Source organism: Eschrichtius robustus, chromosome 13 (genome assembly GCF_028021215.1).
Source record: "Eschrichtius robustus isolate mEscRob2 chromosome 13, mEscRob2.pri, whole genome shotgun sequence".
NCBI lineage: Eukaryota > Metazoa > Chordata > Mammalia > Artiodactyla > Eschrichtiidae > Eschrichtius > Eschrichtius robustus.
Window position 1 is genome coordinate 74,843,255 of NC_090836.1, and position 24,927 is coordinate 74,868,181.

Sequence of the window (24,927 nt, forward strand, 5' to 3'; positions counted from 1 at the left end):
TTACTGAGCCTGCGCATCTGGAGCCTGTGCTCCGCAACAAGAGAGGCTGCGATAAGTGCGAGGCCCGCGCACCGCGATGAAGAGTGGCCCCCGCTTGCCGCAACTGGAGAAAGCCCTCGCGCAGAAACGAAGACCCAACACAGCCATAAATAAATAAATAAACAAATACTTTAAAAAAAAAAAAAGAACTTAAGAAGTTAGAACAAATTGAGCAAATTAAACCCAAAGTAGAAGTAGGGAAATAATAAAGATAAGATTAGAAATCAATGAAATACAAACAGAATTTAAGAAGACAAAATTTCTTCTTTGGAAAGATTAATAATATTCATAGTTAGTGGGAAAGACCTTAACTGACTAACACACAAAGAGTCTTTTCAAAACTTTTCAGATCCAATGTGTTATGTGATTCAGAATTTTAGATCTTAGAAGGTTTGGTCCTGTAAATATTGTATAGTATATAATATCTTCAATGAGGTCTGGGTAGCACCCTATAATCAAACACATTAATATTTCCTAGTGAAATGCATAGATATTCACTTTTAGAAAGATAAATATTATAAATAGCCTCATCACAATTCAGGTCAGGTTTTCTTGGCAAAAATTCCAAAACAAATTGGATTTTAGAGCTTTTTCTTTTAATTTCTGAATTGTAGCATTGCTATTGTGGATTTGTATTAAATTGATTACTCCTTTTTACAGATAGGTCTTTGATGTCCTTGAACATATGAGAGTGCCCCATTACTAAGTCTTAAGGGATGACTTTCTTAGCTAAGATCAAAGGATGAATTTTTTCCTCCTACAGTTGCCATGAGGCTAGAGGATCAGGATATTTAGTAAATCCAATGACCTTTATAGTGACCTTTGCCTACATTTGAAAAAAAGACATTAGACTTCCAGGTAACTGGGTTCTTCTTCACCACTGAGGACAGAAATTTCAGAGAAAGAATATTCTCCCCCAACATGTAATTTTATAGTAAAATAACAAAAATCATCAAATTTCCAAACACACAACAAAACAGAACAGAAAGTATCCTTGGAATTTTATACAACCAGCACTTGTATTTTCCATTTTAAAATTCCATTTTTGTCAGGCAAATTCCACGTGAAATATACTTTAAGTCAACAATGAAAAAAGTTTATAAATCATACATCTAAAAGTAATTTCATGCCTTATTTAAAATAATCTTAGCAGAAAATTTATTACCCTGATTAAACATTATCTCTAGCTATAGGGAAATCCAATTGTACAAACCTAATATTTAATTCTCAGGAAGATCATAACAGGAAGAATAGCAACAGAACAGCGTTAATAGTAATGATTGTAGAAATTTCCTTTAAAGCCCATGCAATACTCCTACAGATGCTAATTGGAGCCATGCATGCATTAAGTCAGATACGTGTACTTACTATTACTGCTACTGCTGTCATTCCTAAGGGAACTGGCTGCAACAGGGGGTAACATAAATGGTTTTGTGACACTGACTCTGGAATCTAAATAGAAAGCAATAATGTGTCAGTGTTGCATGGTGATTTACATAAATTACAGAGTCCTCAAAAGGTGAAGTGCAATATCAGAGTACTTTCCAGGTCTGCTTCCCAAATCTAGATTATTCAGATTTGAGAAGGGGACATTAAGAAGACTGGAGGTGAAGAATAATATAATTGTACATTACTAGCAAATATCAGATAAAAATACGACTATCTCATATATTGTTTACTCATGCACAATAAGTGTTGTTTTGGCTTGAACACCAACAAATCTACAACTGTTTGTTTCTTTCATGCCACTGATATTTGCTTTTATATTAGACATACACACATCTTTCCCTAGCTACACATATATTTGAGTCAAAGGTAGATTCTTACCTATACATATAAGATTCAAACTTGCTTTTTATACTTATATTAGAAATGCTTATATGTCTTACCTTTTTCAGGACTTGATGTTGAAGACATCACACATTCACTAGTTTTAGAAGCCACCATCTTCAAGTCCTTGAAGGCATCGATGGATTTATTAAAAATTCCAAAGAATTTTTCAGGAGTAAACAGCCTAGGTTCTGGGCTCTTAGATGATTTTTTTACATTCTAGAAGAAGAAAAAAAATAGGATTATATTTTTCAAATAGTCTATAGATTTAACTGATGTCAAGGAAATAGACTATAAATGTGTCCTTCAAAGATTCAAGTGAAACGGACACTTTTAGACAACTGTTTTAACACATATAATTCAAATTGGTACTGCAGGGTAAATTATCCCATCCAGTTCAGTCTGGGGCTCAACTCCGGATAAAAGGAAGAGGGTGGTGGTGAGGGTGAGAAAGGTGAATACAACATCATAACAATGAAATAATCCTAACAACAAATTACAGACACTGTTCTTTAGAGATGCTCATTAAAATTATTACTCCTCATTAAAAAAAAATACCCCTCCATAATACATGCTCCAAATAGCCAATAATTTAAAAGTCTGACGATAATAAGTACTGGCGAGGACATGGAGCAGAGGGGTCTCTTATAAATCACTGGAATGACATAAATTGGCACATTTGATATTATCTAGTAAAGTTGGACATGTGCCCATCCTGTGACCCAGAAATTCCACTTCTAGGTAAATACTCTGAGGAAGCTCTTGCACAACTGCACCAAGAGGCATATAAGAAAGTTCTTCCCAGCAGTGTTTATAAACCCTTACACCAATAAACAGGAGAGTGGTTTAATAAACAGTGGTATATTGAATCAATGGAATGCTCTATAAACAGTAAAAAAAAAAAAAAAAAAAAAAAAATTAACTACAGCTTTATGCATCAATGTGGATATATCTTATAAACATAACGCAGAGTGAAAGAAGCAAGTCTCAAAAGAATAAAAAGAGTACGATTTTCTATAAAATCCTCCAAACAAGTCAAAGCTCTATTTTAGGAATTCATAAATACATGATTATCTATAAATAAAAGCAGGTAATAATGAGTTAACACCTATGTAGCACTTACTATGTACTACTCTATGGTTAGTAAATGGACATTCTCTGGTATTTGGAATGCTCTTCCAGACATTGCCATTTACTGACCACCTAACTCATCTTTCAGGCCCCAGTGCGTATGTTATTTCCTTCATGATACCTCATCTGATATACCCTACTTTTTGTGACCTCTACTTCTTATCAGTGCCATTAGCACACTATTTGTACTGATATGATTGATATAAAAAGAGATGTTAACTCTCTAAGAGATGTGTTCATCTTAAAAAATTTTTTAATTAAAAACTTATAAATTAGAAATCTCACAAATATGCCCCCATCCCTGCCATGACCAATCAGCACAGGTTTTAGAGAAGAGTAATAAAAAGCAATCCCAATGAATACAAAGTTACCTCAAATGAGTGTTCTTCCATGCACTCCACAAGGTCATCGACTATTTTCACAAGTTTGTCTATGATAGAGTAATTACTCAAGCCTTCAGAAATATTTGAAAACTTGTCCAGAAGATCAGTCAAGCTGACTGACAATTGTTCCACCATCTCGCTTATCCAACAATGACTAGGCTGTAAGAAATTGAAAGAAAAGAAGATAAAGCACCTATTTTAAGTACAGTAACCTTGGATTACCCTTCAAAGCCATCAATGTTTCAGTCATGGACTCCTGGACAAAGGATTTCCTTATATCAACACAGGTTAGTTCTTATGTTTTATTTAACTCATACCTAACATCTGTTTCAAAATTTACAAATGCATAAAGATCAGAGGAAACTGTTGATGGTAAAGATTTTGCTCTTCCATGGAAGTAAAATTAAGACAAGAAGAGCCAAGACAGAGCCTTTGACAAGGTTCAGATACTAATGGAATTTAATTCTATTGAAAGATATTTATTTCCTACTTACTGTATTCTAAAAAGAACTTCAGGCCCAGAGGAAACTACAAAAAAATTATTGTGGGAGAGAGTCCTAGTCTTCAAGGAACTTCCAGTCTTTTGGTGAATTGGAAAATGAATCAGTGGATTAATAATATTTTTCTAAAGACCTTGATAGATTTCAAGGCTTCTTCATAGATGAATTCCCATGCGTGTTTAAAAAATAAAAAGTAGCCCTGGCAGAATGTGGTCTGAGAGAGAAGCACGTTTGCCTTAGTGGCAGGACCAGCTACATAATTTGTGGGGCCAATGGCAAAATGGAAATGTATGTATTGTTCAAAAACATGTTCAAAAAAATGATTAAGAGTTTCAAGATGGCGACAGCAGAGCATGAAACCAAGCATGGAGCCCCCTGCCCACGAAGCCAGCCCTGCCCACTGGTTAGAAGCTCAAGCCTTGGAGTCAGGCATAACTGGGTTCAGTTCTGGCTGAGAGACTCCAGACAAGCTACATAAATTCTCTGAACCTCACTTTGCCTCTCTATAGAATGGGAATAATGGAAACAAGGTAGTTTTGAGGAGATGAGGTACATAATTTGAATGTAAGTTTCATGAAGGCAGTATTTTTATAAAACCTTGTTCTCTACAGTGTCTCCTGGGGCCTAGAACAGTGTCTGTCATATGGGAGCTGCTCAGAAACTACTCGCTGAACTGATGTAGGTGTGATTAAAAAATGAATGAGAGGGGCTTACCTGATGGCGCAGTGGTTAAGAATCCGCCTGCCAATGCAGGGGACACGGACCTGGTGGTGCAGTGGTTAAGAATTCGCCTGCCAATGCAGGGGACACGGGTTTGAGCCCTGGTCCGGGAAGATCCCACCGGCCGTGGAACAACTAAGCCCGTGAGCCACAACTACTGAGCCTGTGCTCTAGAGCCCGTGAGCCACAACTACTGAGCTTGTGTGCCACAACTACTGAAGCCCACGTGCCTAGAGCCTGTGCTCTGCAAGAAGAGAAGCCACCGCAATGAGAAGCCCACACAATGAAGAGTGGCCGCCGCTCACGGCAACTAGAGAAAGCCTGCGCACAGCAACGAAGACCCAAAGCAGCCAAAGATAAAAAATAAATTAAAAAATAAAAATGAATGAGAAAAAATACTCCATCACAGGGGTCCATGTTTTTCTGGAAAGGGCTATATGGTAAATATTTTAGGCTTTCTATGCCAAGAGGCAAAAATCAAGGATATTGTGTAGGTACATTTATACAAGAGAAAATAAATTTCCCCAAATTATTTTATTACAAAGTTTAACAGGTAATGATTATACTTGAATATAATTTCTTTTGCGTAATAATTGAATTTAGGGCTTCCCTGGTGGCGCGGTGGTTAAGAATCCGCCTGCCAATGCAGGGGACATGGGTTCGAGCCCTGGTCCGGGAAGATCCCACATGCCACGGAGCAACTAAGCCCGTGCACCACAACTACTGAGCCTGAGCTCTAGAGCCTGCGATCCACAACTACTGAAGCCTGCGTGCCTAGAGCCCGTGCTCTGCAACAAGAGAAGCCACCGCAATGAGAAGCCTGCGCACTGCAACAAAGAGTAGACCCCGCTCTCAGCAACTAGAGAAAACCCTTTCTGCATGCAGCAGCAAAGACCCAGTGCAGCCAAAAATTAAATAAATTAAAAAAAAATTGAATTTAATTTCTTTTGTAATACAGGTCTACCAGTAAGAAGAATGGAATGCTTTATTTTGGGTCAACATTTTGCTTGGGGTTAAAAGCCTTCTCTATCATCAAATAGACTGTAAATGTTTATCTGTAAAAAACAAACTCAGCTGCCTGCCCATATAAAAGCAGGCAGCAGACTGGATCTGGCCTATAGGGTATAGTTTGCCAACCCCTGCTATAAATGGCTGTGGATCAGTAAAAGTTTAGATTATTAGGAAAAACTTCTTAGTATGTTAGAATGGATTATAATTTTTTTAAATTAATGTGACATCACTTAAAATATAATAATTGGTCATAAATTCACATACTTGGTATATTGTAACGTTATCTTCTCTCTCATAAAGATCTTTTAAGTAAAGGTCCTGATTTATTTTTTTAACTGTTAAAATGTTATAGTGAGAAAAATAAGATAATTATTGGCAAAGATAAAATGGTCTTGGCTTATTAAGATCCTAAATAATTTAAAATGACTCCTATTGTAATGAAAATGTTGTAATCAGAGAGAGTAACTGATGCCATGTAAAACGAATAAAACCACTAAACTTTATTTCTTTACCTACCAGCAGAATATCTCTGTGGGGGAAGGTCAAGTAATTTATGTATTCTAAATTATACAAGGGGGCCATTTTATATTTATTTAACAGAACAGTTTTAATTAATATGATTCAGCTGAAAGGGAAACTGTCTTATCTACAGATAGGTAAGCTGCAATTTCTGGAAGCATTAAATGCCATTCAAAACTTCTAGGGAGTGTTGGCTCTGGCTTCAGATAAGTAGAATAAACAAACCCCTAAATGGGAATTAGTTCAATTAGGCCATTTCATTTGACTCATCAACCAAGTTCTCAAAGACTGTGTTTCCAAAACATGTTGAGAATGAACTCTTTGTTTTGTAAAATTAACGCTTATCTCAAGCATATGCAAGTTCATATTTGCATCGTTAACAAGTCTCTTTACAAGCTGTCAGTCTCTCTTTTGGGGCTGACTGCTCTCCAAGTTTCCCTCTGTTTAGACAGTGATAATTCCTTTTAGATAGTCAGCCCTATCAGCAAGGCACAGATTTCCTAGGATATAGGAAACAGCACATTCTGTAAATACTGCCTTAATAGTACTTATTCGGTAGAACAGCCTTCACCAATTCGTTCATTCCGTTGAAATTGTGCAAATTTTTCCACAGCAAGCAGATCTCATGTATTAATCTTTTCAAACTCTGTCCTTGCTCCACTTTGTGAATAAGCTTGCCTGTCCTTCTCTCAGATCCTCTGACGTGTAGGAACCAAAATCAAATTCCCTTGTTCTGAACTAAGGTACTCCTTTTGTTTCTGTGGTCTTTGCCTTAAATGAACAGGTTGGTTTTTTTTGTTGTTGTTGTTTCTTTTTGGTTTTGTTTGTTTTTTGTTGCTTATTTTGTGGTTAAAGCAGAAAAGAGTTTGTTTATGTTTCTTATTTTTAACTGGGAACTCTGGGGTGCTTACTGCCACTTCTGTTTGTCTCTATTTTCAAATGAACTCTATGTTTACATTCCATATTCAAGTTCTTATTTAACTGTGACTACTTGCCCCATGGCCACCCACCCTTGTTTTCACATACCTAATCAACAGTCCAAGCAATCAACTTTTCCCAGTAACATTTTCAACCCTAAACCTCTAATTTCTTAGTTAAATCCTGGAAATCCCACAGTCTAATCCTAGCCCAATATCTGCCCTTTAGAGTTATGAAAAATTCGTTGATATTTGACATAAACTTCTGGACTACACTGCTGAGAAATATATTTCTAAACGTCTTTAACTGTATTTCATTCATTATTCATTCTTGGAAAAGACTAATCAATTCAAAGTTCTTTCTTTTCACTAAATTTGTTTAAACAGTTATAATTTAGCTTTTAAAGATTATTGGATTTATTAAAGATAAAACTGAGGTAAACAATATTAAATATTAGCCAGTTTTAACTTGTCTGCCTGCAAGAAAGGAAACCAGTTTTGACAAGAATATCAGGCAGTTTCGCATTTTCTTTTTAATTAAATATAGTCAATGATTTGCAGAGAGAACAAAACTCAGTGAACTAAATATTTCATTTGTGAGATGATAGGAAGTCTCTCTGTTTTTCACCTCTTCCAAGATTATGATTAGGAAATAGATAATTAAAAGTTTGAGGGTCACAAATTTAATTTTTTCCTTCACCTTAATAACAGGCATTATTGTCGCTCTTTATCTTTCAGAGACCATTTTAAACAAATAGTTTTATATAAATATTAACTCACAACATATATCAGAAGAATGTAAGATATACATAATGTTCTTTATTTCACTAGAAGAATGTGAAGCATTAATAAAGTTAATAAAGTCACACAGGATGTCAAAGAGGTGATGTAAGGAGTACCTTTCAAATTCCTGAAGTACACATAATTTAATGTTTTATTCACCTATATACATACAAAAAGAAATATAGCTTTTGTTTTGAAAAACTCCAAACTCCTTAACTCCATACTCTTAATTTCTTACCTTCTTTCTTGGTAGCCTCTGTCTTACATTTTCTGGGTCAATTATAGCAGCTCTATTTAGGACTACTGGAGCAACACATGCTTTCTATTCATCTTTGTATGTGTGTGTATATATAAATTATATATATATACACACATATATAACATGTATCATTCTAGAATGCTAACTGAATCAATGATATTGACTCAATGTCCTTGACCTGCTAGCATGCCACCACAGAAGATTTGGGTAAAAACTGTGAACTTCCTAAGGGATTTTAAAATACAATAAGCACCAAATTAATGATTTAACTAAACAATTAAAGATATAAAAACTACTACAATTGAAAGCATTCTAAACATAACCAGGAATATGACCGCTTCCAAAAACCAACAATGAAAATTTAAAATAGATGATATATGAATTTCATAAGATGTATGACATAATACCTCTGTGGACCCAGAACTGGTAAATTTGAGTCGCTGGCTGAAATAAAAACATCCTGGGGACTTGCTAAATCTGGCCTGCTTTCTCCTCTCCATCCCCTGCTTCATTTAAGAAACTGTTCTGTTTTAATAGTTGAAAACATTTGACACACTCTTCCACATCAGTCTTAGATGAAGAGAGAGTCTCTAAGAGCAGTCACCATAAGCCTTTTGGAAGTAGAATCTGAAAGTGGACAAAACATACCCTAACATTTCTTCATGGATGCACTTGGCACTATTTTTCCATTTGGTAACTGTCTTAGATACGTGTCTGCTTCCTTAGTGGGCCTCAAGTAGTTGTCTGCACTGTGAGGGATTTCTCCACAAAGGAGCTGGGGTAAAATATCCATTAGAGACTCCGAGGGAGGAAAGGCCTGGCTCATAAACTATGCGGCTTCTGAGGAATATTCACAGTGAGTCTTCACCCCATCTTCTAATCCAACCAATCTAATTACCAGCATTACCACCCAGTTTGATTGCTTTTGTTTTGTTTTCTTTAATGAGTGTCAACCCTCAATTTTGCCAGAATTAGAGGTATGGATGCCCAGGGCACAGAAGCATTCCTTTCTTTCCTCTTGTGCTTCTAGCATTTACCTCCTGGCTGGGCAGACAAAAGAATCTAGAGCCATGCCACTGGAATCACAACGGTTTAGATCTGGAAGAAATGCTGAAGACCATCTGGTCCAGTCCCACCAATTTCATAAATGAGAAAACCAAGGCCTAAAGCAGTGAAGTGGCTTGCCAAGATTACACAACAAACTTAGAACAAATATTAGAAACCAAGACTCCCAAGCACTCGTCTAGTTCTTTTATCAGTGAATACAGTCAAAGCACATACAGCTGCAGTATTTTCTGCTGGGTTCTCCATGACTCATGTGGTCTCACATCTGGACGAGGCACACTGGTCCTTAACCTCAATTAAGAGATTTCTTAAGAATTGGAAATGGCTCTGTCTCATTTCAATGAATCCAGAGTTATACTACGGAAAGCAAATTTCTCCCAGCAATCGTTGCAACCAAAGAGCAAATGCTAATCGCCTTTAGCGAACTCTCTCTGGTTTTTACTCTTAGGGCTAGAAAGCTGACACTCTCTGCCACTCTCAAACATTCCATGGGCAGGCAGATTTAAAACATTCCTACAATAACACTTTGTAAAATATTGTGTGCTCACATTACTACTGTAGAGTCTCCAAAAAGGAGCTGGGTTTTGTCGTTATTTATTTTAGTCTTCTGTCTAAACAATTAATTTGGGTTTTCAGTGTTCACTGTAGACATCTAACTTTGCATTTTCTTGTTTGAATTAAAGTGATGTAGAAACCTCAATCTGATTAAGATGGTAATCAGTCAAAACACTATAAATATGTGATGTTTCCCGGGGCAGGCCTATAAATGGCCTCTGAACCAGACGCAAAATAGCACCACGAGGAAAGATCAGCATGGGGAGGTGAGGGCAGCAATGATGAACTAGAGGCTGTGTCTAATTCTAACTCCGTTAACACACTTTGTGATTTTAGGCAAGTCACTTATTCAGAGCTTCAGTTTCTCTATAAAATACAGGGGTCTAATCTGTGCTGGCTGACAGGGGGCCCGTTAGCCACCTCCAGCTACTTATCACTCAAAATGTGGCCAGTGTGACTGAGGAACTAAAATATTAGTTTTGCTTAACTAATTCAATCTGTTGAAAGTTAAAAAATCAATACTTGATTTGGTGACTGGAAAACTTTTAAGTATGTTTGGAAAAGCTTAGGTATGGGAATATACATTTTCAACTGTAAATTTTATAAAAAGCTAAATGAGTAAATATTTCTGATGAACATTTAATGTCTAACTGGAGTGTACTGTAGGTATGAAATACACAGTGGATTCTGAATAAATATAAAAAAATGAAAACTATCCCACTGATAATTTTATATTGATTGTAAGGTACAATGATAACATTTTGAATATATTGGACTAAATAAAATTTAATATACTTAATTTTTCCTGTTCCTTTTTATTTTTTAAAATGTAGCTACCGGACAATTTAACATTACATATGCGGCTTCTATCAGATAGTAATGGTCTAGATGTTCTGAAAGTATCTTAATATAATCAGTTATGTATTAAGATGGGCCCCGTAGTTTGAGAATACAAAAGAGCCACTTAAAAATCGTATTTAATGTTATATTTTATTCATTTACCTAACATTTTACACTTACTCCTTTGAAATAAATACTCTATTATATGAGAGATAGAAGTAGTTAAATACAGTGTCTACTTGACTGACGTCTATTTCTATAGGGAGCACATCAAATCATAGGGGTGGATTCTGAGGGGTGGATCCACACTTACAAATAGTGAACTTGCCCTGCGGCCACAGCTGATTGATTGAAAAATAGTGTCCTCCTGAGCCAGATGGGTCAATCAGAAAGTCCCTCCCCAAAACTGGTAGTAATGATAGGAACTGAGAACGAGTCTCTGAGCAGGGTCAAAACTAATATGTAAATGTGGGAGCTCTGGGGCAGCGATATGCCCCCCAGGTGACTGGAACAGAGAAAAATTCTGCACAGCCAAAACAGAATGAGGCAGAGATGCAGAGATGGGGAAAGGAAAACCTGGTAGCTTTCCAGTCCTGGCTCCAGACCCTCCATGAGGCAGAGATGCAGAGAAGGGGAAAGGAAAACCTGGTAGCTTTCCAATCCTGGCTCCACACCCTTCATGAGGCAGAGATGCAGAGAAGGGGAAAGGAAAACCTGGTAGCTTTCCAATCCTGGCTCCAGGCCCTTCATGAGGCCTGGCTGCATCCCTATCCTTGACTGGAATGCTATTCTCCAGTCTCCTTATAATAATGGGATTTTTTGTTTTGTTTTGTTTTGTTGGTAAAGCTTGAGTTCATTACTGTTAGTGAGAACCAAAGGAATATAAACAAATAAGATGGGCTCCTCGAGATTTGGAAATCATGCATTTTTTGCCAACAGTTAAATGTTTACTGGTAAGTAGTTTTTGAGTAGCTACTACCTGCTTAAATGGTAAGGAAATACAAAGGAGTAAAAGATTGGATCCCTAATCTTTAGATAAAATACAGCAAAAAGAGAAAATATAACAACAAAATAATTGTGATGACATAGGACAATCACTGTACGTATACTATATCTTGGGTTTTTCATATCTTAATTATTTCTCACAACAGTACTTTGAGACAAGTCCATAACACATACAATTTTAAACAGCTATGTAAGCAATATATGATCAAGTACCCCAAATGATTAGTTTCTGGACAAATTCTATAGAAATTCAGAGATAATAAACTAAAAGGTAAGATCTACAGAGCAGATACCACATCAGTGTTGCTGACTACTTGTCCCCCACAAGCACGAAGCAGATGCACAAAATAGGGGTGATGTCAATTTTTACTGGCCAAATGATACAGGGAAGAGAGCATGGTCTGGAACAGTAGGAAATGGTCTTATGAGAAAGAGGGATCTTAAGTTGACCTTGGAGGCGGATGACCACTAAGATGCTTTTAGCCCCAGGGTATTGTGTAATCCTGTGGGTAGAATTTGGATGAGAGGATGGGAGAAAAGAACATTCCTAGCAAAGGGAAGTAGTACTAGGCAGCCTTGGAATTGAGACTAAGCAAGGTGATTCTAGGAGGCAGGGATGCATCTGGCTGGAGGGGCGAGTTTGGGTTGGGGAAGAATGGGTATTAAGATGAGGTGGTTGAGGTGGGGCAAGATTAGGGAAGGTCAAGAACATCAGATTCAGGAATTTGGCTTTCAGCCTTCAATCACCGAGAACAATAAGAAGGTTCTTGATTAAGGAAATGACTCAATAAAAGTAGCCTAACAGAAGGCTCACGGAAACCATGATTCCTCAAAATTGCATGATACAGCTCTTAGACCTAAGAGTTTTTACACAATGCACACATATCTAAAAGAAGGTAACAGTATGACATTGAGGTGCAGATAATGTGTGATGAGTTACAGTCATTTGCCTCATCATCAAAATCTTGTAGATTCTATTCAATTGGTGCCTCAGGGAAATTACAAGTGATTACATGTTAGGGCACTTTCCTCCTTCCTTCCTTCTTCATTTTCTTTCAGCAGATAATTTATTAAGTGCCTATCATATGTTGGACACTGAGGATAGAAGAGCAAAATTATACAATTCCTGCCCTCAGGAAGTTTACAGGTAAATGGAAGATTATCAACTAAATAATTCCACAAATAAACGAAAGCATTACTACTCTGAGGAGTGCTATGAAAAGAGTTTCTAATAGGAAGATATGGCTTCCTCAAGGAGAGGGAAGGCTTCCTTAAAGAAGTGAAATTGAAAATGAAGGAGTCAGACAAATAACAAATGCTGGAGAGGGTGTGGAGAAAAGGGAACCCTCTTACACTCTTGGTGGGAGTGTAAGTTGGTGCAGCCTCTATGGAGAACAGCATGGAGCTTCCTCAGGAAACTAAAAATAGAGCTACCATAGGATCCAGTAATCCCACTCCTGGGCATATACCCGGACAAAACTACAATTAAAAAAGATACATGCACCCCTATGTTCAGAGCAGCACTATTCACAATAGCCAAGACATGGAAACAACCTAAATGTCCATCGACAGATGAATGGATAAAGAAGTGGTACATATACACAATGGAATATTACTCAGCCAGAAAAAGGAATGAAATAATGCCATTTGCAGCAACATGGAAACAGCTAGAGATTATCATACTAAGTGATGTAAGTCAGAAAGAGAAAGACAAATACCATATGATATCCTTACATGTGGAATCTAAAATATGGCACAAATGAACCTATCTACAAAACAGAAACAGACTCACAGACATAGAGATCAGACTTGTGGTTGCCAAGGGGGAGGGGGGGAGGGAATTTGGGGTTGGTAGATGCAAACTATTACATTTAGAACGGATAAACAATAATGTCCTACTGTATAGCACAGGGAACTATATCCAATCTCCTGGGATAAACCATAATGGAAAAGAATATGAAAAAAAGGAATGTCTATATGTGTATAACTGAGTCACTTTGCTGTATGGCAGAGATTGGCACAGCATTGTAAATCAACTATACTTCAATTAAAAAAGAAAAAAAAAAAGAAAACCATAGAAGGAAAAAAGAAAAAGAAAATGAAAGATTCAGGAGTTACCTAAACAAAAGGATTGACCAGCACTCTAGGTACAGAGAAAGGCATGTAGGAAAGGAACAGTGGCAGCAAGGAACACGTGAGGTTGAGGGACTGAACAAGAATTTGGAAAGGTGCCAGATCACGAGAGCCTTGGAGGCCTTGTTTAAGGAGCTCCTTTTCCTAAGAACAACCATTCAAAGCATATGAAGAGGAGGGGTAAAATGATCAGGTGTATTTGTTTTGTTTTGTTTTTTTAAAGAAGAACGACCCTGTCTTCTAAAGAAGAGTTGAAACCTCACATAATAAATCCTGGAATGGCGAGGGAGATGAGAAGAGCCCAGAGGGAGCAGACCAGGCAAAAGAAGGTGGGGAGAGTTGAGATAGTGAAATCCGTGCAGACGGGAGGAAGGGTGCTACAGAGGGAAGATGGCTGGGAGGCATATTGTTAGAATAACATTATGTATGGCCAATGGCTTATTTGTTTAACCTTGTCTTTAAAAGAATAATGATTAAAAACTGACATGACAGTAAAGACTGGTTCAGGTAAAAATTATCAATAGATGCTAAATCCACGAGAGAAATTTTGATGAAGAACTGTACATGGTCTTCAAGTATCTCCCCAAAGATTGCTTCTTAGTTGTTAACGAGTAAATACACAGAAAAGGTGGAACAGCTGAACCGGGAGATCAAAACATACAGCACTATGGAGAGAAGATGGACATTGTGTGCCTTTGGATGTGATAACCTGAGGACATGTCATCACTTAATGTAGCATCACGGCTTGGAATGCTTATTCTGAATATAATCATTAAAAAACATCAATTGTTTCAAAGAGAAATATTTTATCGAAAGGGGAGGGCTGTATAACTCAAAAATTTCATTCTCATAAAGACAAAGAAAGGCTGGGTAGTCTTAAAGTAAGACCAAAGAGACACGATGCATTAGTTTCCATGAACTTAGTGGGCTTAAAACAGCACAAATTTATTAGTTTATAGTTCTTGAGGTCAAAGTCCAAAATAGGTCTTCCTAGGCTCAAATCAAGGTGATCACAGGGGCTGTGTTTCTTTTAGTGGCTCTACAGAAGAATCCCTTTCCTCGCCTTTTCTAGCTTTTAGAGATCTCCTGCATTCCTTGGCTTGTGGCCCCTTCATCTTCAAAGCCAGTAGTGTAACATCTTCTCTCTGGTCCCTAACTCCTGCCTCCCTCTCATAAGGATTCATGTGATCAGACTGGGCCCACCTGGATACTCCAGAATACTCTCCCCATCCCCAAATCCTTAATTACATCTGCAAAGACCCTTTTGCCATGGAAGGTAATATAGTCACAGCATGAGACATCTTTGGGGGACCATTATTCTGCCGATCATGGATGATATTAAAATGCAAATCATGATACTAGATTAGATCTTGTACTAGAGGGAAAAAATGCAAAAAAAAATTGATAAAATTGAAATACAGCCAATAGATTGAAGTATTTTAGTTACTGCTAAATTTATTGAAGCGGACAACCATACTGTGGTTATGTAAGACAAAATCCTTAGGAAACACACACTGAAGTATTTTAGGGGTTAAACAGCCATTTTGTATACAACTTACTCAACGGGTTTAGAAAAATAACACATGTGCGACACAGAAAGTAAGCATTTAGTAAAGCAAATGAGGCAAAATGTTAAAAATAGATGAATCTGTATTAAAAGGTATATGGGTGTTCTTTAAATATTCTTACAACTTTTCTGGAAATTTGAAAGTATTTTCAAATAAAAAGTTAGAAAAAAACTGATAAATATGTAATTTAACTACAAATGGATGAATTTTTTTACTCAAATACCACAAGCAACTCATAGTTTATATCATTTTAGAGAGGTCAGAATGACAGCAGATGTGTGGCCCAAATTCAGCAACTCAGTTTTGGTTCTTTCTATAACAACGTTACTAGTAAGTGGAAAGGGTCAGAAACGTTTAGGATTTTTTAGTTGAGGAACTTAGAGGAAATCCTAACAGTCTGACAGTATTATAGTTTCAAAGAGTTTAAAATAAAATTGGTAATTATTGTTAGATTTAAATACCAACCAGTGGATTGTTTCGGTGGATTAACCAAGATGGCGGAGTAGAAGGACGTGCTCTCACTCCCTCTTGCGAGAGCACCAGAATCACAACTGGCTGCTGGACAATCATTGACAGGAAGACCCTGGACTTCACCAAGGAGGATACCCCACGTCCAAGGACAGAGGAGAAGCCACAGTGAGACGGTAGGAGGGGCGCAATCAGAGTAAAATCAAATCCCATAACTGCTGGGTGGGTGGCTCACAGACTGGCAAACACTTATACCACAGAAGTCCACCCACTGGAGTGAAGGTTCTGAGCCCCACGTCAGGCTTCCCAACCTGGGGGTCCGGCTACGGGAGGAGGAATTCCTAGAGAATCAGACTTTGAAGTCTAGTGGGAATTGATTGCAGGACTTTGACAGGACTGGGGGAAACAGAGACCCCACTCTTGGAGGGCACACACAAAGTAATGTGTGCATCGGGACCCAGGGGAAGGAGCAGTGACCCCACAGGAGACTGAACCAGACCTACCTGCTGGTGTTGGGGGGTCTCCTGCGGAGGCGGGGGGTGGCTCTGTTTCACTGTGGGGACAAGGACTCTGGCAGCGGAGGTTCTGGGAAGTGCTCCTTGGCCTGAGCCATCCCAGAGTCTGCCATTAACCCCACCAAAGAGCCCAGGTAGGCTCCAGTGTTGGGTTGCCTCAGGCAAAACAACCAACAGGGAGGGAACCCAGCCCCACCCATCAACAGTCAAGTGGATTAAAGTTTTACTGAGCTCTGACCGCCACAGCAACAGGGAGGGAACCCAGCCCCACCCATCAACAGTCAAGTGGATTAAGGTTATACTGAGCTCTGACCGCCACAGCAACAGTCAGCTCTACCCACCACCAGAGCCTCCCATCAAGCCTCTTAGATAGCCTCAACCACCAGAGGGCAGACAACAGAAGCAAGAAAAACTACAATCCTGCAGCCTGTGGACCAAAAACCACAGTTACAGAAAGATAGAGAAGATGAAAAGGCAGAGGGCTATGTACCAGATGAAGGAACAAGAAAAAACCCCAGAAAAACAACTAAATGAAGTGGAGATAGGCAACCTTCCAGAAAAAGAATTCAGAATAATGATAGTGAAGATGATCCAGGACCTCAGAATAAGAATGGAGGGAAAGATTGAGAAGATGCAAGAAATGATTAACAAAGACCTAGAAGAATTAAAGAACAAACAAACAGAGATGACCAATACAATAACTGAAATGAAAACTACACTAGAAGGAATCAATAGCAGAATAACTGAGGCAGAAGAACGGATAAGTGACCTGGAAGACAGAATGGTGGAATTCACTGCTGCGGAACAGACTAAAGAAAAAAGAATGAAAAGAAATGAAGACAGCCTAAGAGACCTCTGGGACAACATTAAACGCAACAACATTCGCATTATAGGGGTCCCAGAAGGAGAAGAGAGAGAGAAAGGACCCGAGAAAATATTTGAAGAGATTATAGTCGAAAACTTCCCTAACATGGGAAAGGAAATAGCCACCCAAGTCCAGGAAGCGCAGAGTCCCATACAGAATAAACCCAAGGAGAAACACGCCGAGACACATAGTAATCAAAGTGGCAAAAATTAAAGACAAAGAAAAATTATTGAAAGCAGCAAGGGAAAAACGACAAATAACATACAAGGGAACTCCCATAAGGTTAACAGCTGATTTCTCAGCAGAAACTCTGCAAGCCAGAAGGGAGTGGCATGATATACTTAAAGTGATGAAAGGGAAGAACCTACAACCAAGATTACTCTACCCGGCAAGGATCTCATTTAGATTTGATGGAGAAATCAAAAGCTTTACAGACAAGCAAAAGCTAAGAGAATTCAGCACCACCAAACCAGCTCTACAACAAATGCTAAAGGAACTTCTCTAAGTGGGAAACACAAGAGAAGAAAAGGACCTACAAAAACAAACCCAAAACAACTAAGAAAATGGTCATAGGAACATACATATCGATAATTACCTTAAACGTGAATGGATTAAATGCCCCAACCAAAAGACACAGACTGGCTGAATGGATACAAAAACAAGACCCATATATATGCTGTCTACAAGAGACCCACTTTAGACCTAGGGACACATACAGACTGAAAGTGAGGGGATGGAAAAAGATATTCCATGCAAATGGAAATCAAAAGAAAGCTGGAGTAGCTATACTCATATCAGATAAAATAGACTTTAAAATAAAGAATGTTACAAGAGACAAGGAAGGACACTACAGAATGATCCAGGGATCAATCCAAGAAGAAGATATAACAATTATAAATATATATGCACCCAACATAGGAGCACCTCAATACATAAGTCAACTGCTAACAGCTATAAAAGAGGAAATCGACAGTAACACAATAATAGTGGGGGACTTTAACACTTCACTTACACCAATGGACAGATCATCCAAAATGAAAATAAATAAGGAAACAGAAGCTTTAAATGACACAATAGACCAGATAGATTTAATTGATATATATAGGACATTCCATCCAAAAACAGCAGATTACACGTTCTTCTCAAGCGCGCACGGAACATTCTCCAGGATAGATCACATCTTGGGTCACAAATCAAGCCTCAGTAAATTTAAGAAAATTGAAATCATATCAAGCATCTTTTCTGACCACAACGCGATGAGATTAGAAATGAATTACAGGGAAAAAAACGTAAAAAAGACAAACACATGGAGGCTAAACAATACGTTACTAAATAACCAAGAGGTCACTGAAGAAATCAAAGAGGAAATAAAAAAATACCTAGAGACAAATGACAATGAAACCACGACGACCCAAAACCTATGGGATGCAGCAAAAGCGGTTCTAAGAGGGAAGTTTATAGCTATACAAGCCTACCTAAAGAAACAAGAAAAATCTCAAGTAAACAATCTAACCTTACACCTAAAGAAACTAGAGAAAGAAGAACAAACAAAACCCAAAGTTAGCAGAAGGAAAGAAATCATAAAGATCAGAGCAGAAATAAATGAAATAGAAACAAAGAAAACAATAGCAAAGATCAATAAAACTAAAAGTTGGTTCTTTGAGAAGATAAACAAAATTGATAAGCCATTAGCCAGACTCATCAAGAAAAAGAGGGAGAGGACTCAAATTAATAAAATCAGAAATGAAAAAGGAGAAATTACAACAGACACTGCAGAAATACAAAGCATCCTAAGAGACTACTACAAGCAACTTTATGCCAATAAAATGGACAACCTGGAAGAAATGGACAAATTCTTAGAAAGGTATAACCTTCCAAGACTGAATCAGGAAGAAATAGAAAATATGAACAGACCAATCACAAGTAATGAAATTGAAACTGTGATTAAAAATCTTCCAACAAACAAAAGTCCAGGACCAGATGGCTTCACAGGTGAATTCTATCAAACATTTAGAGAAGAGCTAACACCCATCCTTCTCAAACTCTTCCAAAAAATTGCAGAGGAAGGAACACTCCCAAACTCATTCTATGAGGCCACCATCACCCTGATACCAAAACCAGACAAAGACACTACAAAAAAAGAAAATTACAGACCAATATCACTGATGAATATAGATGCAAAAATCCTCAACAAAATACTAGCAAACAGAATCCAACAACACACTAAAAGGATCATACACCACGATCAAGTGGGATTTATCCCAGGGATGCAAGGATTCTTCAATATACGCAAATCAATCAATGTGATACACCATATTAACAAATTGAAGAATAAAAACCATATGATCATCTCAATAGATGCAGAAAAAGCTTTTGACAAAATTCAACACCCATTTCTGATAAAAACTCTCCAGAAAGTGGGCATAGAGGGAACCTACCTCAACATAATAAAGGCCATATATGACAAACCCACAGCAAACATCATTCTCCATGGTGAAAAACTGAAAGCATTTCCTCTAAGATCAGGAACGAGACAAGGATGTCCACTCTCACCACTATTATTCAACATAGTTCTGGAAGTCCTAGCCACGGCAATCAGAGAAGAAAAAGAAATAAAAGGAATACAAATTGGAAAAGAAGAAGTAAAACTGTCACTGTTTGCAGATGACATGATACTATACATAGAGAATCCTAAAACTGCCACCAGAAAACTGCTAGAGCTAATTAATGAATATGGTAAAGTTGCAGGATACAAAATGAATGCACAGAAATCTCTTGCATTCCTATACACTAATGATGAAAAATCTGAAAGAGAAATTATGGAAACACTCCCATTTACCACTGCAACAAAAAGAATAAAATACTTAGGAATAAACCTACCTAGGGAGACAAAAGACCTGTATGCAGAAAACTATAAGACACTGATGAAAGAAATTAAAGATGATACCAACAGATGGAGAGATATACCATGTTCTTGGATTGGAAGAATCAACATTGTGAAAATGAGTATACTACCCAAAGCAATCTACAGATTCAATGCGATCCCTATCAAATTACCAATGGCATTTTTTACAGAGCTAGAACAAATCATCTTAAAATTTGTATGGAGACACAAAAGACCCCGAATAGCCAAAGCAGTCTTGAGGCAAAAAAATGGAGCTGGAGGAATCAGACTCCCTGACTTCAGACTATACTACAAAGCTACAGTAATCAAGACAATATGGTACTGGCACAAAAACAGAAACACAGATCAATGGAACAAGATAGAAAGCCCAGAGATTAACCCACGCAGCTATGGTCAACTAATCTATGACAAAGGAGGCAAAGATATACAATGGAGAAAAGACAGTCTCTTCAATAAGTGATGCTGGGAAAACTGGACAGCTACATGGAAAAGAATGAAATTAGAATACTCCCTAACACCATACACAAAAATAAACTCAAAATGGATTAGAGACCTAAATATAAGACTGGACACTATAAAACTCTTAGAGGAAAACATAGGAAGAACACTCTTTGACATAAATCACAGCAAGATCTTTTTTGATCCACCTCCTAGAGTAATGGAAATAAAAACAAAAATAAAGAAGTGGGACCTAATGAAACTTCAAAGCTTTTGCACAGCAAAGGAAACCATAAACAAGACGAAAAGACAACCCTCAGAATGGGAGAAAATATTTGCAAATGAATCAACGGACAAAGGATTAATCTCCAAAATATAGAAACAGCTCATTCAGCTCAATATCAAAGAAACAAATACCCCAATCCAAAAATGGGCAGAAGACCTAAATAGACATTTCTCCAAAGAAGACATACAGACGGCCACGAAGCACATGAAAAGATGCTCAACATCACTAATTATTAGAGAAATGCAAATCAAAACTACAATGAGGTGTCACCTCACTCCTGTTAGAATGGGCATCATCAGAAAATCTACAAACAACAAATGCTGGAGAGGGTGTGGAGAAAAGGGAACCCTCTTGCACTGCTGGTGGGAATGTAAATTGATACAGCCACTATGGAGAACAATATGGAGGTTCCTTAAAAAACTAAAAATAGAATTACCATATGACCCAGCAATCCCACTACTGGGCATATACCCAGAGAAAACCGTAATTCAAAAAGACACATGCACCCGAATGTTCATTGCAGCACTATTTACAATAGCCAGGTCATGGAAGCAACCTAAATGCCCATCAGCAGACGAATGGATAAAGAAGTGGTGGTACATATATACAATGGAATATTACTCAGCCATAAAAAGGAACGAAATTGAGTCATTTGTTGAGACGTGGATGGATCTAGAGACTGTCATACAGAGTGAAGTAAGTCAGAAAGAGAAAAACAAATATCGTATATTAATGCATGTATGTGGAACCTAGAAAAATGGTACAGATGAACCAGTTTGCAGGGCAGAAGTTGAGACACAGATGTAGAGAATGGACATATGGACACCAAGGGGGAAAACTGCGGTGAGGTGGCGATGGTGGTGTGCTGAATTGGGCGATTGGGATTGACATGTATACACTGATGTGTATAAAATTGATGCCTAATAAGAACCTGCAGTATAAAAAAAACCAAACAAAACAACTAATACTAAACTTTCATTGGGTTATTTGTATGGAAATATGTTAATATAAATGTTTCAGACATTACATGAAATTTCTAAAAATCTTATATTTGTATTTGTATGGAAATATGTTAATATAAATGTTTCAGACATTACATGAAATTTCTAAAAATCTTATATGTTCTGGTATAATGTTATAAGTAATAATCCTAGTTATTACTTTAAAATGTATATCTCAGAAATAACTAATTTTCTTGTCAACTGCATTATTATGAACTTTCATCAAATCTTTAACCGTGGTCATTTTTAAGTCTTTTGTCATTTACAGACAGTTCTGGGTGTACTCTGATGATTTTGCAAATATGTTCCTATAAAAGGGTTTCATCTTCAAGAAATTCATGGAAAAGACTCTGAGAAGTACAGGTTTCTGGTAACTGACTGTACTGCTGAACTGAATGAATAAGCATTTTCAGAACTCTGATGAAAAACTGATGAACTCATAAAAGTGCTAACAAAAGATCAAGATGAAAAAAAAAAATTAATTACATGGGACTGAGTGAACTGAGGAGGATGCGTATAATTTTTGTGACTTTCTGTCTGAATTTAAAAAAAAAAAAAAATCCCACAAGGACTCAGAGGCAAAGAATATACAAATCAATTTTCACTGCAAAGTAAAGGAGCTGTTACAGTGGAGGATTACTGGACTGAATGTCAATATTATGACATAGTATGAGTGTGTTTCATGTTTGGTAATTGCAATCATTGTTGCTTTTGTTGTGGTCATCCATGTACAAAAAAAAAAAAAAAAAAAAAAAGCATTGTTTCACAGTCTAAAGGCAGGGGTGTTTTGTTTTGAAAAATTGGAAAGGAAATATAAGGGCAAAATTCAGAGTTTGTCAAGATTATAAGTAAAATTTTACATTTTTTCTTTTTTATTTATTTTAAAAATTGAAGTATAGTTAATTTACAATGTTGTGTTAGTTTCATGTGTACAGCAAAGTGATTCATATATATATATTTTTTACACTATAGGTTATTATAAGATATTTAGTATAGTTCCCTGTGCTATACAGTAGGTCCTTGTTGTTTACCTATTTTATATATAGTAGTGTGTATATGTTAATCCTAAACTCCTAATTTATCTCTCCCCACCCCTACATTTTACATTAATTTATGTTTTCCATTGGATGATTAAAATTTTCCTGAGGCTGAAAAAATAAATAAATAAATAAATAAATACCAACCAGTGGATCACACCCTGCTATTTGTGAGAGACAATGTGCTGGGTAATTTTCTTAAGAGACCCTTAGAAAAGTAACCTCCCCTTTTCAGGAGTATTTAGCTTATTTTTAAAACAAAAGCAAAAAATAAAGTGTATTCTATCCTATTGCTTTCTTCTGCCTAGTGCCTCTGGCAGAATTTTACTGCTTTGGCCCCAGAGAATCTTTCTGGTACCCATACTGGTTCCCACTCTACCCTCTGTTGTTTAAAGACAAAAGATACAGCAGCTGGGGCTCTGACCACTGACAAATAATCAGGGGCCTCTCCACTGGGAAACTCCTCTGGTCTTGGCAGAAACTAACATTTTAAAATGAAGGTAAAACAAAGCGTAAGACCCCCTATTTCTACCCAAAGGCCTATGCACGGGCTTGTTTTTCTTGCCAACTGCGGTAGCCAAGAACAGAGTTTCTCCAGTTGTGCCAGGACAGTGTGCCAAGACCAAATAATAGCGGACTTTTCTCAATTACAGAAACAAGAAAAAAAAATAGGTGGAATGAATCAGCTTTATTTTTACAAGTTTAGCTCTTGTTATCACTAGCCGATACTGAAATCTATGATTTAGCACAATCTATGATTATACTAGCACAATCTGTGATTTATACCAGCACAAAATAATCTATTTCGCTATTTTCAGTTTAACATATTGTTTATCAAAGAGTTGCATGATTTCTCTGAGAGAGTTTGGCAATCCCAGGCCTAAGTGCTTCTATAGTCAGGAGCAGGGTGCATCTTTATTACTTAGATGCCTCACTTAGAACACTTTCCCTTGCTATTATAATTATTTAGATACCCACATTTAGGGTTAAGAGTCAGATGACCTAGGGTTTCTTTTTAAGGCTCTATCACTTTCTAGTTGTTTAACTTTGGGCAAAATGCTTCTGGGTTGTAAAGCTCAGGGTGTCATTTGTAAAATAGGAATCACAGTAGCTATCCTGCTTTCCTCACAGGGTTTTTCTGATCATCCAAGGAGATTAAAAACATGAAATCATGTTGAGAATAGAAAAGCATTAAGAAAAGGCCAGCTACTCCCCCCGCCCATTATTATTAAAGTTTTTGAACACAAGGCTAATTGATGTATATTTGTTTCTTAAAGTGTCTCATAAAGTGCTAGCTCCATAGTGTTTCCTAAACGGACACTGGCTGAGTGAGTAAGCAAATGATTAAGTTTCAGGCTGCTATAATGTTACATTATTATTTCCAGAGAACTCTCCTAATTCAATAGGACAGACATTGACCTAGACTTGCTAGGTCAACAAAGAGGATAACTTGTTCAACAAGAAGGTACATGTTCTAAGGAATTCTAAGGAACGTAGTAGATAGTAAGTATTTTAGCATAAACTAGTGAAAAGAAATATGCCTTTCAAGAGAATGGTCTTGAAATGACAACCTTATAGTCTTTGAAAGACGTTTTAAACACAGCACTGAGTGACGTGCTTAACATACTTGAACTGGTAATAATTTTGATGGACTCGTCCACAGAAAGGACTCAAAGTTTAAGACAACTTGCACAAAGTCGATGTGTAATAAGTATTTTTGGTAAGTTATGGAAAGATGTCAAGTTGCAGAGCAGAGAGTAACCCAAATGATTTTAAATTAACTCAAAGGAACAATACAGTAGTTAAAATGAATCAACATGGAACATGTTATACGTCAAAGGCATGTTGCAAAATATAAGCAAGTTGCAAAGTGACACATGCAGTATAATGGCATTAACATAAAATATGCAAAAAAATTGGTATCTTATGAATGGATGTACAGTTTGCAATCAAAGTATTAGAGCAGGGCTACTGGGGGCTGTTGCACTCAACACAGCTCCAAGGGGATGGTATCTTCAGGTCAAGCCTTGAAAACATGCATTGGAATGAAAAATTCCAGCTCAGAATACTTATTCCTAAGAGACAAAGTGAGCACTAATGGGTATAGGAAAGGGGCGTATATGGGGCTTTAGTTATATTTATCATGATTCACTA

General features: G+C 37.2%; 1 protein-coding gene across 2 annotated transcripts in view; it reads right to left on the bottom strand.

Moving 5' to 3' along the window:
- Nucleotides 1–24,927, bottom strand: part of KITLG (KIT ligand) — a 93,513-nt gene that overhangs the window by 18,672 nt on the left and 49,914 nt on the right. The window contains exons 4-6 of one of the 2 annotated variants that reach the window (XM_068560072.1): nucleotides 3,372–3,542; nucleotides 1,929–2,088; nucleotides 1,408–1,491 (exon numbers count right to left, since the gene is read on the bottom strand). In XM_068560072.1, coding sequence (XP_068416173.1) covers nucleotides 1,408–1,491; nucleotides 1,929–2,088; nucleotides 3,372–3,542 — 415 coding nt within the window. The remainder of the gene's footprint in view (nucleotides 1–1,407; nucleotides 1,492–1,928; nucleotides 2,089–3,371; nucleotides 3,543–24,927) is intronic. The other variant, XM_068560073.1, reaches the window with a different exon arrangement.